The 17,112-nt window shown below is 41.7% G+C and overlaps 1 protein-coding gene across 6 annotated transcripts in view; it reads right to left on the reverse strand.

The window, feature by feature from the left end:
* LOC122548910 (CMP-N-acetylneuraminate-beta-galactosamide-alpha-2,3-sialyltransferase 1-like) overlaps nucleotides 1-17,112 on the reverse strand; it is a 131,117-nt gene that overhangs the window by 72,406 nt on the left and 41,599 nt on the right. For 5 of the 6 annotated variants that reach the window (XR_015757034.1, XM_043687874.2, XM_043687871.2 and 2 more), the window contains exon 2: nucleotides 15,240-15,733. The exons of the other annotated variant lie outside the window; for it this stretch is intronic. Coding sequence is in view for 4 of the 5 variants with exons in the window: in XM_043687874.2 (XP_043543809.1) it covers nucleotides 15,240-15,506 (267 nt within the window). In the remaining variant the exon portion in view is untranslated. The remainder of the gene's footprint in view (nucleotides 1-15,239; nucleotides 15,734-17,112) is intronic. 6 annotated transcript variants of the gene reach the window in all.

A 17,112-nucleotide genomic window follows, 5' to 3' on the forward strand; every position in this document is an offset into this window, starting at 1 on the left:
CAGTCCCCACACACCAAGCCTTGTTATCACACGGTCTGCTATGACATTGGTGAATTTCTGTAGTACATTGTGTAGATGGTAAATACTGCTGCTACTGAATGTCAGTGGTGGAGGGAGTGATGTTTGTGAATGTAGTGCCAATCAAGTAGACTACTTTGTCCTAGATGGTGTTAAGCTTTCTTTTGCAATTGTTACTAGAGCTGCGCTCAGCCAGGCAAGTGAATTATATTCTGTGACATTACTAACTTGTAGATGGTGGACAGGCTTTGCAGAGTAGGGAGGTAAGTTACATGCCACAGAATTCTTACTCTCTCACCTGCTCTTGCAGCCACAGTATTTATATGTTGGTCCAGTTCAGTTTCTAGTCAATGGTAACTGATCAATAGGTTATTGATAGGGGGTAAGATTCAGCAATGGTAATGCCATTGAATGTCAAGGGGCAATATTTAGATTCTCTTTTGTTGGAGATGGTCATGTCCTGACACTTCTATGAAAAGAATGTTATTTGCCACTAATCAGTCCAAGCCTCAATGTTGTCCAAGCATTCTGAATATGGATTTGGACTTCTTCAGAATCTGAGGTATCACAAATGGTATTGTACAATGTCCAGGTATCAATGAAAACAGAAACATAAAAAATCGGAGCTATTAAGCCTTCAAGCCTGCTCTGCCATTCAATATGATCAGGGCTTATCATCCAACTCAATACCCTGATCCTGCTTTTGCCCCAAACCCTTTGATCCCCTTAGTCAAAAGAATTATATCTAACTCCTTCTTGAAAACATTCACTGTTTTGGTTTCAACTGCTTTCTGTGGCAGAGTATTCCACAGGATTACCACTCTCTGGTGAAAAACATACTCCTCATCTCAATCTGAAATGGCTGACCCTGCCTCCTTAGACTGTGACCCCTGGTTTTGAGCTCTCTGGTTATTAGGAACATCCTTCCTGCATTAACCATGTCTAGTTCGATGAGAATTTTACAGGTTTCTATGAGGTGGCCCCCCTCATTCTTCTAAATTCCAGGAAATATAGCCCTAACCAATCCAGTCTCTCTTAAAACACCAGTTCTGCCATCCCAGGAGTCAGCCTGGTAAAACTTCACTGCACTGTCTCTTAAACCAGAACATCCATCTTCAGATAATGAGACTAAAACTGCACACAATATTCCAGGAGTGGTCTCACCAATCCCCTATATAATTGCAGCAAGATATCCCTGATCATGCACTCTTGCTATGAAAAGTAACATACGTTTTGCCATCTTCACCTCCTGATGCACGTGTATGCTTCCTGTCAGCAACAGGTGTACAAGGACACTCAGGTCTCATTGCACCTCTCCATTTCCCAATCTCATTGCCACGGTGGTAATAATCTGCCCTCCTGTTTTTGCTACCAAGCATTTTTACTACCTCACATTTATCCACATTATCTGTAATTGCCATTGATTTGCCCACTCATTCAACTTGGCCAAATCACAATGAAGCATTTTTGTATACTTTTCACCTTTCCACTCAACTTTGTCTTCCGCAAACATTTAGTTCCCTCATCTAAATATATATTTTGAAAACTGGGGTCCAAGCACTGATCTCTGTAATACCCTACAACTGAGGTTATGATGAAGGGAATGTCTTTGATGAAGGAGCTGAAGATGCCTTAACCTTGAACATTAGTGGGCGGCACGGTGGCACAGTGGTTAGCACTGCTGCCTCACAGCGCCAGAGACCCGGGTTCAATTCCCGACTCAGACGACTGACTGTGTGGAGTTTGCACATTCTCCCCGTGTCTGTGTGGGTTTCCTCCGGGTGCTCTGGTTTCCTCCCACAGTCCAAAGATGTGCACATCAGGTGAATTGGCCATGCTAAACTGCCCGTAGTGTTAGGTAAAGGGGTAAATGTATGGGAATGGGTGGGTTACGCTTCGGCGGGTCGGTGTGGACTTGTTGGGCCGAAGGGCCTGTTTCCACACTGTAAGTAATCTAATTACCCTGAGAAACTCATGCAGAGAAGTCCCGGAGCTGAGATAATTAACTTCCAACAACCACAACCATCTTCCTTTATGCCAGATATGACTCCTACCAGTGAACCTTTTCACCTAATTGTCATTGCCTCGAGTTTTGTTCGGGTTCCTTGATGCCATACTTGGTCAAATGTGGCTTTGACATCAAGGACAGTCATTGTCACCTCTGGTGTCCAGCTCTGTTGTCCACTTTTGACCGTGGCTGTAATTAGGTCAGTATCTGTAATTAGGTGTAGCCCAAACTGAGCATAGTGAGTATGTTATTCCCTTACAGGTGCTGATGAATAGTATTGCCAATTACCCCTTTCATCACTTTGCTGATGATCAAGGATAAACTGATGGGGCAATAATTATCTGAGTTGGATTTGTCCTGCTTTTGGTGCAGAGGAGATAGCTGAGTATTTATCCACATCTTTAGGTAGATGATAATGTAGTACCTCTCACCTACTGTAGTGAAACAGCTTGGCGAGGGCCACAGCTATTCTGACAAACAAGTCTTCACTACTGTGACCAAAATGTTGTCACAGCCCATAGACTTTGCTGTATCCTTTGTCATCAGCTATTTTCAGGCATCACAGAGTGTGAATCAATTTGGCTAAAGACTAGTATCTGTGATGCAAGGGACCTCAGGAGGCTGCTGAGATGGATCATCTACTTGACACTTCTGGCTGAGGATAGATGACAAATCCTTTCTATTTGATCTAGCTCAATTAGCCCTCTCAACAGGAAGATAGTTAATTTTTTTAAGTTTAACATCTGTGCCAGGAATGATTTGTTCAAAAAGAATCTTGCTGTTACTGCCCAACCTCTGTTTAGTATTCAGCTTTATGTTTTCAAGTCTTCGTCAATGACCTTCATGAGCAGTTATCCACATACAAACATCAAATCAGCAAGTTTATGAAAGACTTCATTCACTAAAAACTATCACATTTAATGAACCGTAAAAGAACAGGAAAGAGTTAACTGGAACTCTTTCCAGCTGATGTAACCAGAGATGATGTGACCCATAAACTGCTTTGGATCATTTGGAAACCGCATAGGCTGGTGCTATGGTAATTATGACTTTAAATAGGGTTCCAGATGGGTGGCTACTTTTGTTGTGCAATTATGTTGTACATTGTATGGTAAATCTCAAATCTGAGTTGTCACACATTATTCTATCACATTACATAACATTGTTTTAAGTGTATCTTAGAACTTCAGTGGCAATGAAATGGAACCAATTTTTAGCAGAACACACTTGTTCAGAAATCAAATCCTGGAGCTTGTTGTTTGTTTTGTTGTACTGCTCTCATGCTGTCATGAGGTGATTGTAGCCACACTCCAGTACAAGAAGGAGCAGCAACGTCATTTCATATTGATCATTCTATTTAAAATTTATTGGACTTCTTCTGAATTAAAAATAATGGCTGTGTTGTGGTGAATTTCACTGAAGTTTCAACTTTGAGTTACAACTGGCTTTGTGTCCTAACTGCATCATAGAAATTGAATATTAATTCCTCATCTGCCTGTGATTTTTCTGATGTCACCCAGAATCTGGGAGCAAAAAACAGCTGCAGGGTGAGAAAGCAATGTGAATACAGAAATAAGGCCATTGCTGTAACTTCAACACCACTCTCAAGTGCTGTATTCTGACCAAGTAGCGGAGTCAAAATCAGAGTTTTGGTGTAAGTGATTCAGAAGTATTCTGCACAGACTTGCTGAAATTTTCCAGGATTTGTTATTCTAATTTCAACCTTCATGAACATTTCTACCTCTAATAATTGGCACTGCGTTTGGCACCATAACTGGTGAGGGTGAAATCACGCAGATGCAATCTTGGTGCCTGTGATTATTTTCTTTATTATTCACTCAGGGGATGTTAGCATCCAGTTTTTATGACCCATACCAAGTTGCCCTTCACAAGGTAGTGTTGAATTACCTTCTTGGACTTTTGCTTTCCATTATGTTGAGGGACAAAAACAAATGTCATTAGGGAGGGAATTCCATGAATTTGACCCCGCAATACAGAAGAAATGGTGATATGTTTTCAAGCCAGGATGGTGAGTAGGTTGGAGGGGAACTTTCAGGCAATGGTGTTCCTATGTATCTGCTGCCCTTGTCCTTCTACATGGTAGTGATTGTGGGCTTAGAAAATACTGTCTAAGGAAATTGGTGAATTTCTGCAAAGCATCTTGGAAATGATATACAGTACTGCTACTAAGCATTGATGCTGGAGAGTGTGAATGTTAGTGGAAGTGGTGCCAATCAGATGGGCTGCTTTTTTCTAGATGTTGTTGAGCCTCTTGATTGTTGTTGGAACTGCACCCATCCTGCCAAGTGGGGAGTATTTCATCACACTCCTGACTTATGCCTTGTAGATGGTGTGCCAGTTTTGGGGAAACCATGTGGTGATTTCGCTGCTTTATTCCCAGCATTTGACCTGTTCTTGTAGCCACTGTATTAATTTCACTGGTCCAGTTCAGTTTCTGGTCAATCATAACTTCCAAGCTAATAGTGGAGTATTCAGCAATGATGATACCATTTAATGCCAAAGGGTGACGGTAAGATTCTCTCCTGTTAGTGATGGTCATTGCCTGGGCATTTATGTAGCATGACTGTTACTTGCCACTTGTCAGCCTAGACTAAATTTTTTCCAAGTTTTACTGCATTTGGTCATGGAATTACTTCATTCTGAGGAGACCAAATGATGTTGAACATGGTGCAATTATCAGCACGCATCCCAACTTCTGACCTTACGATGCAGGGCAAGTCTTTGAAATGGTAAGGTCTGGATTACTACCCTGATGAAGTCCTGCAGAGATGTTCTGGACCTGAGTTGACAGACCTTCAACAATCACACCCAGTTCCCTTTGTGCCAGGTATGACTCCAACCAATGGAGATTTTTCTCCCCCAGTTCCCATTGACTTAGTTTTGCTAGTTCAAATGTGGCTTTGATGTTAAGGACAGCTATTCTTACCACTCCATCCCGATCCTTGCATTCAGCTCTTTTATCCATGTTTGAACCACGGGCCAAATTTTGTCAAAAGCTAAATGGCCTTGAGGTATACAAACATTGTCAGTGAGCTGATTAATGCGAAGTAAATACTGCTTGATAGCACCGATAATGGCCCATTTTACTGTTGAATGAGTGTAAACTGATGGGCTTTAATTGCCAAGATTGAATTTGTCTGGCTTAGTCTTTACAGGATATAACTGGCCAATTTTCCATATTGCTGGTTAGATGCCAGTGTTGTAGAAGTGGAACAGCTTGGCTAGGGGGTATGGCAAGTTCTGAAAATGAAGTCTTCAGTACTATTAACAGAATGTTGTCACAGCCCATAGCCTTTGCAGTAACCAGTGCCTTCAGCCAATTTTGTTTTGATATCACATGGAGTGAATAGAATGACCGAAGATAGACATCTATGATAATGGGCAAAAGTGAGGACTGCAGATGCTGGAAACCAGAGTTTAGATCAGAGTGGTGCTGGAAAAGCACAGCAGGTCAGGCAGCATCCGAGGAGCAGGAAAATCAACGTTTCAGGCAAAAGCCCTTCATCAGGAATGGCTCAAGCCTGGATATTGACCAAATTTAATTGAATCCTTATATTGTGGAAGCAGGCCATTTAGCCCACCTAGTCTACACTAGCAATCCCCCCCAATAACCTGTCCCTCTAACCCTAATTTCCTATCGCTAAGCCACCTAGCCAGCACATCTTTGGACTGTGAGAGGAAATCAGAGCACCCAGAGGAAACCCAAGGAGAATGTGCAAACTGCACACAGACAACTGCCCAAGGATAGAATTGAACTCAGGTCCCTGGCACTGTGAGGTAGCAGTGCTAACCACTGAGCCACCATGCTCAGACTGCTTCAATATCTGAGGAGTCAAGAATGCTGTTGAACATTGTGCAACCATTGGCAAACATCCCCCTTCTGACCTTCTGATGGAGGGATAGCCATTGATGAAGCAGTTGAAGATCATTGGGCCTAGGACACTACCCTGAGGAACTCCTGCAGAGATGTCCTGGAGTTGAGATGACTGATCTTCAACAACAACAATCATCTCCCTATGTGCCAGGTATGTCTCCACCAGACGAGTTTTGCCCCGATACCCATTGATTCCAGTTTTACAACTGTGAGATGTTATTGCCAATAACACGATGTATAGCTGCCAGCAAAGCATATGCCCTATCCATCATATCAAGCAAATATTTTTTTAAGCGCAGAAAGAAATAAATGAGGATTCTTTTCAAATCTTTCTCTGATGTGCAACTACTTGGATGATGTGTTTTCACTCTGACAGCCTAAAACCATAACTAACTAAAAGGAGCACAGTTTTCAAATAGTACTAATCCCCCAAATAAGAGTAAGAAGTCATGGGACTGCATCTGTGATTTTACTTCACTGGGTAGAGATAAGAAATAGTAATGGTAAGAAATAACTTGTGGGAGTAGTTTGCTGGTTCCCGAATAGTGGCTATACTGAAGGAAAGGGTATAATAGGAGATAGAAATAATGCAAGCTGAGAAGAAGGGAACTCCCACCGACACGGACAATTTAATCTTTACACTGAATGCATATCGAAAATTGACAAAGGAAGATAATTTCACCATGTATATATTTTGAGCAGTATATTTCAATGCCAACCAGTGACTATGCTATTTTAGTAATCTGCAGCGAGACAAGATTAATATTCTCATGGTGAGGAGTCTTGACTCAACAGTGATCACATCATGACAGAATAGTACTTTCAGTTTGGCAGTGAGAAGTGTGGGTCCAAGAATAGTATCCTTAACTTAAATAATGGCAGTTAAAGGGTCAGAGTTTAAATATAGGACAGTAGATAATCAGTGTTACCCATTTCAGATATTCTACCCTCAGCAAAGATATATTTCATTGACAAAGATAGATTCTATTAGAAGGATGTATTAACAGCAGTTAAGGTTGCACTAACTGGAAGCAAAAACATATCAGGAATAAGGGTGCTGAACTGAGAGAATGGATCAGTACTTTGAACAACGATGTTGTGGCCATTATAGAGACTTGGATATCACAGGGGCAGGAATGGTTGTTGGATGTTCCAGCGTTTTGATGTTTCAAAAATCGGGAGGAGCTAGATAAAAGAGGTGGGAGAGTGGCATTGCTAATCAGGGACAATATCACAGCTGCAGAAAGGGAGGTCATACAGGCAGAGAGTCATAGAGATGTACAGCATGGAAACAGATCTTTCAGTGCAACTTGTCCACGCCGACTAGATATCCCAACCCAATCTAATCCCACCTGCCAGCACCCAGCCCATATCCCTCTAAACCCTTCCCATTCATATACCCATCCAGATGCCTTTTAAATATTGCAATTGTACTAGCCTCCACCACTTCCTCTGGCAGCCCATTCCACACATGCACTGGCCTCTGAGTGAAAATGTTGCCCTTAGGTCTCTTTTATATCTTTCCTCTCTCGCCCTAAAATATGCCCTCTAGTTCTGGACTCCCCACCCCAAAGAAATGACTGTGTCTCTTTACCCTATCCATGCCCCTCTGATTTTATAAACCACTATGAGGTCACCCCTCAGCCTCTGATGCTCCAGGGAAAACAGCGCTAGCCTGTTCATTGTTTACTGATAACTAAATCCTCCAACCTTGGCAACATCCTTGTAAGTCTTTTCGGAACCCTTTCAAGTTTCACAACATCTTTCCAATAGGAAGGAGACCAAATTGTATGCAATATTCGAAAGGTGGCCGAACCAATGTCATGTACAGCTGCAACTTGACCTCCCAACTCCTGTACTCAAGACTCTGACCAATAAAGGAAAGCATACCAAACATCTTCGTCACTATCCTATTATCCTGCAACTCTACTTTAAGGAAGCTATGAACTGGCACTCCAAGGTCTCTTTGTTCAGCAACATTCCCTAGGACTTTACCATTAAGTATATAAATCCTGCTAAGATTTGCTTTCCCAAAATGCAGCACCTCACATTTATCTAAATTAAACTCCATCTGCCACTGCTCAGCCCAATGGTTCATCTGACCAAGATCCCATTGTAATCTGAGGTAACCTTCTTTGCTGTCCACTATACCCTTCAAGAAGGGTTTGTCTACATGATAAGTATGAGTGGAAGCCAGAAACAGGAAAGGAGCAGTCACTTGAGACCTTTCTACAGACCCACCAATACCAAAAGAAACACAGGAGCAGATTGGGAGGCAAATTTTGGAAAGGTGCAGAAGTACCAGGGCTGTTGTCATGGGTGACTTTAACTTCCCTAACATTGATTGAAAACTCCTTAGTTCAAATAATTTGTACGGAGCAGGTTTTGTCAGGTGTATCCATGAAGGATTCCTGACTCAATATATAGATAGGCCAACTAGAGGGGAGGCTATATAGGATTTGGTGCTTGGCAACGAACCAGGCCAGGTGTTAGATCTCTTGGTGAGAGACCACTTCGATGATAGTGATCACAACTCCCTAACCGTTACTTATACTTATGGAGAGAGATAGGAGCAGACAGTCTGGGACAGCATTTAATTGAGGGAGGGGGAATTATAATGCTATTAAGCAGGAACTGGGGCATCTAAATTGGTAACAAATGTTCTCAGGAAACTGCATGACAGAAATGTGGAGGTTGTTTAAGGAGCACTTGCTGATAGGGCTAGTCAGGTTTGGCCTACTGAGGCAAGGAAGGGTGAAGTAACCTTGGATGACAAGAGATGTGGAACATCTAGTAAGGAGGAAGAAGGAAGCTTACTGAAGAATGGAGTTAGGAGAGCTCAAAGGCACCATGGAAAAGATTTTGTGGGTAGGATTAAGTAAAACTCTAAGGCAGTCGATACTTGTGTGAGAAATGAGAGGATGGCCAGAGTGAGGGTATGGCTGATCAGGGATAGTGGGAGGAACTTGTGCCTAAAGTTGGAGGAGGTAGGGGAGGTCCTTAATGAGTACTTTGCTTCAGTATTCATGACTGAGAGGGACCATGAGCTTTGTGAGGACAATGTGAAAAAGGCTACTATGCTCGAACTGGTTCATGTTAAGGCAGAAGATGTGCTGAAAATTTTGAAAACTTAAGGATAGATAAACCCCCTAAACCAGATGGAATATACCCAAGGTCACTACAGGAAGTGAGGGAAGAGAGTGCTGCATCTTTGGCAATGATCTTTGCATCCTCTCTGTACAATGGAGGAATACCAGATGATTGGAGAGTGACAAACGTTATTCCCTTGTTCAAGAAAGGGAATAGGGATAATCCTGGAAATTACAGACCAGTCAGTGGTGGGCAAATTATTGGAGAGGATTCTGAGAGACAGGACTTACGATTACTTGGAAAACCATAGCTTGATCAGAGATGTTTAGCATGGCTTTGTGAGGGGCTGGTCATACCTCACAAACCTTACTGAATTCTTTAAGGAGGTGACAAAACATATTGATGAAAGTAGATCAGTGGATGTGGTGTACATGGATTTTCGCAAGGCGTTTGCTAAGGTTCCCATGGTAGGCTCATTCAGAAAGTAAGGAGGCATGGGATACAGGGAGATTTGGCTGTCTGGATACAGAATTGGCTGGTGCATAGAAGACAGAGGTTAGCAGTAGATGGAAAAAAAAATCAGCCAGGAGCTCAGTGACCAATGGATCTGTTCTGGGACCTCTGCTCTTTGTGAGTTACGAATGATTTGGATAAGGAAGTGGAAGGGTGGATTAGTGAGTTTGTCGATGATGTGAAAGTTGGTGGAGTTGTGGATAGCATGGTGGGCTGTTGTAGGTTGCAATAGGACATTGACTGGATGCAGAGCTGGGCTGAGAAGTAGCAGATAGAGTTCACCCTGGAAAAGGTTCTTTTGGAAGGTTAAATTTGAATGCAGATTACAGGGATTAGGGCAGGATTCTTGGCAGTGTGGAGGAACAGAGGGATCTTGGGGTCCATGTCCATAGACCCCTTAAAGTTGCCACCCAAGTTGATAGGGTTGTTAAGAAGGCATATGGTGTGTTGGTTTTCATTAACAGGGGCATGAGTTTAAGTATCGTGAGGTTACACTGCAACTCATAAAAGCCCTGGTTAGACCACACTTAGAATATTGTGTTTAGTTCTGGTCGCCTCATTATAGGAAGGATGTGGAAAGAGAGTGCAGAGGAGATTTACCAGGATGCTGCCTGGACTGAAGGGGGAAGGTGGTAGAAACTTTAGAGAGGGTGCAAACAAGATTTACCAGGATGCTGCCTGGACTGAAATGAATGACTTGTGAAGAAACTTTAAGGGAGCTAGGTCTTTTCTCATTGGAATGAAGAAGGATGAGAGGCAACTTGATAGAAGTGTACAAGATGATGAGAAGCATAGATGAAGTGAACAGTCAGAGACTTTTTCTCAGGACAGAGATGGCATGATATCATGAGGGAGCATAATTTTAAGGTAATTGGAGAAGGTTTGGGGAGATATCAGAGGTTGGTTCTTCACATAGAGTAGTGGTGCATAGAATGCACTGATAGCACTAATATTAGAATCAGATACATAGGGGACATTTAAGTGACTCGTGGATAGGCATATGGATGATAGTAAAATGAAAGGTATGCAGGTTAATTTGATATTAGAGAAGGATAAAAGATTGGCGCAACATTGAGCACCTTTTTTGAGCTGTACCATTCTATGTTCTATACTGTAAAGATTAGTGAAAAGTCAGAAAATTGAGAGACTTTAAAAATTAAGAATTATTAAAAAAAATGAAGGAGAAATGAAAATCTGATGGATAGCTAGGTAGAAACACAAAAGTAGATAGTATGAGATAAGAAAAAAAGAGTGACTAAGGTAGGTGTCAATATCTTGGAGGGTACGAATAGTAAATTAATAAACTTTTGGAATACTGCCTGCAGTTCTGGTCTCCCTGCTACAGGAAGGATGTTGTGAAATGTGAAAGAGTTCAGAAAAGATTTACAAGGATGTTGCCAGAATTTGGAGGATTTGAGCTAGAGGAAGAGGCTGAATAGGTTGGGCTATTTTCCCTGGAACATCAGAGGCTGAGGGGTGACCTTACAGAGGTTTATAAAATTAGGGAGGCATCGATAGGGTAAATAGACAAGACCCTTTCCCTGGAGTGGGGGAATCCAGAACCATTAGGCATAGGTTCAAGATGAGAAAGATAAAAGAGACCTAAGGGGCAATTTTCTTACACAGAGGATTGTGTATGTATGGAATAAGCTGCCAGAAGAAGTGATGGAGGCTGATGGAATTACAACATTTAAAAGGCATGAGGAATGGATATATGAATAGGAAGTGTTTCGAGGGATATGGGCCAAATACAGGAAAATGGGACTAGATTTGTTTAGGGTATTTGGTCAGCATCGACGAGTTGGATTGAAGGGTCTGTTTCAATGCTGTGACTATAATAATGGGAAAGAAGGAAATGGTAGAAGAATTCAAAAGGTTTTTTGTGACCCTTACAATGAGAACACTTGAAAATGAAGAGATAAAAGGAAATTAGGATTTAAAGGATTGCAATTATTGGGAAAAGGCCTGGGAAAACTATTCAAATTAAAGGTAGGCATTTCCCTTGGAGCTGATGCTCTTCATCCTAGGGTCTTAAAGAGATGACAGCTGATACAGTAGATGCATTGTTGGTGATCTTCAAAAATTCTCTAGATTCTGGAGGGATTGCTACAGATTTGAAAATCATTAATGTAACACCTCTATTGAGGAAATGAGGGAGATTAAAAGCAAGAAACTACAGACCAGTTAGTCGAGTATCTATCTTCAAGGAAATACTAGAATCCATTCCAAAGGACAAATTTAGAGGACATTTAGAAAATCATATATAGATTGGGTACCCTTTATATGCCTGTCTGAAAACCAAAAAGACCTAAAAACAAGGTCTTTTTGAAAGTGAGCTCAACGGCCCTGTGGATATAGATTAGAGTGGTGCTGGAAAAGCACAGCAGGTCAGGCAGCATCCGAGGAGCACGAAAATCGACGTTTCGGGCAAAAGCCCTTCATCAGGAATAGAGGCAGGGTGCCTGCAGAGTGGAGAGATAAATGAAAGGGCCTGTATATACGCTGAGTCTGGGCCTTTTGGGAAAAAAAAACTTGGCTTTTAGTTTTGTTCAGGCGATAAATGAAAGAATTTTTTTAATCCAAGGACCCTGATTGCAAGCATTGTGATAAATGGAGACAAAGAATTACAAATATAAAGGATAACATAAAGAAGTTTACAGATACCATCATGTACCTGCATGAAGCCATTTCACAACAGGCCAGAGTACAAAGAATTTTTGAGTTGTATGAATAGTTTACTTTCGATTGTGAGATCATTAGTAAAAGATACTAAGTGTATCCAAAAATATCCTTCATCCAAAAAGCTTCTGGTCCCTAGTACTTCAGATAAATGATTTCCATCTGTACAACCAGGGAAGGCAAACATGGTTTTATGAATTGTAAATCTAATTGATTAATGTTTCTTTGAGGAATTAACAATCAAGGGAATAAACAGGAACATGTAGATGTCATTTATTTGGATTTCCAAAAGGCATTTCACAACATACTCATGATACAACAGGTGATACAGTAGCATGGGTAGAAAATTGAAAAGAAAGCAGAGTGCAGTGAATAAAGGTTCATTTTCAGGTTGGTGAAATGGTACTAGAGGAGTTTAATCAGGGAGGGTGTCAACTATTTACAATCTATGTCAATGAAGGAAAGAAATATAAGATAACTAAATTACCTGATGACACAAAGGTAGGTGATAAAGTAAGGTATCAAAAGGTCAAAATCACTAGTAAGAAGAGAAATAACGGCTAAGTGGTATGATCACTAAACTATTAATCTAGAGACCCAGGTTCAAATCCCACTACAGTAGATGATAGAACTTGCAATCATCAAAATCTAATGATGATCATAAAACTATGATTGATTGTCAGGGAAAAAAAACATATCTGACACACTAATGTCCTTTAGAGAGGGAAACTGCTGTGTTCTGGTCTTTCCTACATAAGACTACCGCTCACAACAAGGTGGCTGACTCTTAACTGTCCTCTGGGCAATTAGTTAGCAGTGTTATCCAAAATCCCATGAATGAATAACAAAAGATAGATCGTGAGTATGCAAAATCTTTGCAGAGGGAGTATCATGGGGAAAAATGTGAACTGTTGCATTTTGGCAGGAAGAAAGATAAGCAGTATATTATTTGGACAGAGATTGCAAAACATTTTGATACAGAGGAATCAGAGTGCCCTGGTACATGAATTTCTTTAATTCACAGGATGGAGGCATCACTGGCTAGGCCAGCATTTATTGTCCATCCTAACTGCTCAGAGATTAAGAGTTAAGAATTAAACATATTGTTGTGGGGCTGGAGTCAGTAAGGACAGCAGTCTCTCTGAAGGAAATTTGTGAACCAGATTGTTTTTTCAACAATTGACAGTGGATTCTTGAGCATCATTAGACTCTTAATGCATTTTGCTTTTAACTGAACTCAAATTTCACCATCCACCATGGCAGGATGCAAACCCAGGTCCCCAGAACATTTAGCTGGGTCTCTGGATTAACAGAGCAGCAATAATACCATGGAACCATCATTTTTCCAGATTGCATTGTAAAAATTGTACTTTTAACAAATGATACCTTTTGATACGAGTACAGGAACATTTAATAAGAATTAACAGAGAATTAACAGGGTATAGAGAATAGGACAACCTCAGCTGAGCAACTATCTTCTATCTCTCCCCGGAAAAACCCAAAAACAGTCCCTAGAAATGGTCAGGTTTATCAGTTCAGGCTTTTATGTTGGCATTATTAAGTCTATAGCATGGTGCCTTGTGTATCCTTTTATCCATACAAAAGTGTCTGGTAAGGCTTGCAAATGGCCTTCAGCATGACACAAGCTAAAATGTGATCTCAAATTGACTGACGGACAAAGAGTGAGGTGACTACATAGACATCTTGGGGTAACTGTCCTGCATTCTATGATTAGAAAGGTTCAAATGAGTGGTGGACATCGGGTAAAATAACTGTTGGGACATGACCATACTTGAACTCCATCTGGAGATTATGTACATTTACAGTTTCTTAATTTAAGAAAGGATATAATTGTATCTGAAGCAGTTCAGAGAAGGTTCATTTGATTCTTGGGATGAAGAGGTTGCCCCATGTATGAAGAAAAATTGAGCAAGTTGGGATTGAACTCATTGGAGTTTATACAACAATTTACTTTGTTGAAATTTAAGAGATTCTTGACCAGGTGCATTTTGAGAGTGTATTTTCCCTTGGAGAGCTAGAATTAGGAGACACATTCTAAAAATTATCCTTCCTGAGAATGAGATAAAAAGAATTTTTTTTCAAAAGTGTTGTAAGTTTATCGAATTCTTTTCACTGATAGCAAAGGAGTCTGGGTCATTTCATACATCCAAAGCTGTGTTACATAGTTTTCTTTAAATCAATTAGAGAGTCAAGCGATATGGGGGTGGGGTGGAAGGCAGATTTTAAAAATGTGTTGCTGGAAAAGCACAGCAAGTCAGGCAGCATCAAAGGAGCAGGAGAATCGACGTTTCAACATAAGCCCTTCTTCAAGAATCGACCTGCTGCGCTTTTCCAGCAACACATTTTTAAGCTCTGATCTCCAGCATCTGCAGTCCTCACTTTTTCCTGGGGTGGAAGGCAGTAAAGTGAAATTGATGCCATAATCAGATTTGGCATCATCTTACCAAATGATGGGATAGATTAAGGGGTCAAGTGACTTATCTTTGCTCCGAATTCTCGTGTATTGTTGAATGGACATGAGATGGTAAGTTAAGCAGTAAGTGAGGTGCTGAGAAATAGCAACAGTGGCATTGTGCAAAATCAGCAAAGGGGAGCCAGTGAGAGGTCAGCCATGGAATGATAATAAGTGGGAGGCAGCAAGTGGTTTGGTGTGAGACAATGAGCAAGTGGGTGGTAAACATTCAATGAACGCACAATGCCATCAGCATTGGAAACAGCCATGCATGCACTGATGGGTGGGAGTGGGTGCCACTTGCTTTTCCAGTTTGGTATCGGGTGATACAGTGATGCCTTCCTGCTCCTGTCCTGCAGAGCCTTGCCAATCGTCACTGAATGCTTTTGTCAAGTGCTGCACAAATGTATCCCATAGTTTGTTTTAAACACGATAATATTTTCAATATGGACCAGGACAATTTTTAGTCATCAGCATCTTTCAATGCCAAGCATCTACTCAATATACACTTTATCAATCAAAATCTTCAATGTGGTTGAAAATCCCTTGTGCAGTGTACTTACTTGCCACCATTTGTAGGTCGCTTCAGGAAGTGTGTAGTTATTTTTGGTCAGGATGGGATACATAGTGGGAATGTATCGCTTGTCAAACCATTCCGACTTATTTAATTCTGACACGCAAGGGTTGCATTTGCACTTTCTTACGGGGAGTAAGTTTCTAAGTGAAAATTTTGTGTAGTCTGTATAAGTAAAAAAGACGGATAACAGGAGCACAGCAAAAATCACCAAAGAGAAAAACCAGCGATGCTTCTGAAGCCTGTAAGCAAACATTGCAAAATCTTCTTGAATGATACTTCTCCACTTATCTGACAAAACTGTGGGAGGGCGAGGAAACAGATCTTCTGAAGCAACCAGTGTTGACAAATTCTGCAACTTGTGTCTCCTTCAAAGCGATTTATTTTTAGAACTCAAATTTTTTTTTTTGAGTGGCTGGTTGTTGAGCAGCAGCGTGAGTCTTATTTTGACAAAAGAAGTCTGGTCAGAATATCCACAGTTTTCTGAAAGAAAATGAATGACATCAAGTTTTCCTGAACATTAATATGGGTAAAATTGATTGGAGTGAAGTCAATGTTTAGAATCTTAAGCGTAGGCAGCAGGCAATTTGGAACTAGCTTCAAAACAGATGTTGTCATTTCTGTCATATTGATTTCTTGGAATCCAGTTGTATGTTTAATTTCATTTTTAGAATTGGTCTTTATGCCATGTTGGTTGGCATTCTTTCAGTTTTTGCCAAAAATTAACTTTCTCCTAAATAAAATAAAATGTGAAAAGGTCACAAACCAGACTTAAACTACTCCACGAGACAGAATAACGGGCTACTTTCTGAAGCATTTATGTTTCACTGAGGTTCAGAATACTACTGGCAGAAGTGAGGGTGTATTTTAGAGCAGGGTGCCATTCTCTGGCATCTGGGATGATAATTGGTAGGAGTGGTGTTTGCATCTGAATCCTGGCAACTCAATACGACTGAAAATGTGTTGCTGGAAAAGCGCAGCAGGTCAGGCAGCGTCCAAGGAGCAAGAGAATCGACATTTCAGGCATGAGCCCTTCTTCAGGAATAAGGAAGATGTGCCAAGCAGGCTAAGATAAAAGGTATGGAGGAGGGACTTGGGGGAGGGGCGTTGGAAATGCGATAGGTGGAAGGAGGTAAAGGTGAGGATAATAGGCCGGAGTGGGGTGGGGGCGGAGAGGTCAGGAAGAAGATTGCAGATTAGGAAGGTGGTGCCGAGATTGAGGATTGGGACTGAGACAAGGTGGGGGGGAGGGGAAATGAGGAAACTGGAGAAATCTGAGTTCATCCCTTGTGGTTGGAGGGTTCCTAGGCGGAAGGTGAGGCGCTCTTCCTCTAGCCATCGTGTTGCTATGGTCTGGCGATGGAGGAGTCCAAGGACCTGCATGTCCTTGGTAGAGTGGGAGGGGGAGTTGAAGTGTTGAGCCAAGGGGTGGTTGGGTTGGTTGGTCCAGGTGTCCCAGAGGTGTTCCCTGAAACGTTCCGCAAGTAGGCGGCCTGTCTCCCCAATATAGAGGAGGCCACATCGGGTGCAGTGGATGCAGTAACTGATGTGTGTGGAAGTGCAGGTGAATTTGTGGCAGATATGGAAGGATCTCTTGGGGCCTTGGAGGGAAGTAAGGGGGGAGGTGTGGGCGCAAGTTTTGCATTTCTTGCGGTTGCCGGGGAAGGTGCCGAGAGTGGAGGTTGGGTTGGTGTGGGGTTGGACCTGATGAGGGAGTCATGGAGGGAGTGGTCTTTTCGGAACGCTGATAGGGGAGGGGAGGGAAATATATCCCTGGTGGTGGGGTCCGGTTGGAGGTGGCGGAAATGACGATGGATAATACGAGGTACATGGAGGTTGGTGGGGTGGTAGGTGAGGACCAG

Source organism: Chiloscyllium plagiosum, unplaced genomic scaffold, assembly GCF_037043375.1.
Source record: "Chiloscyllium plagiosum isolate Xiang-an unplaced genomic scaffold, Cpla_swu_hap1 HiC_scaffold_4, whole genome shotgun sequence".
NCBI lineage: Eukaryota > Metazoa > Chordata > Chondrichthyes > Orectolobiformes > Hemiscylliidae > Chiloscyllium > Chiloscyllium plagiosum.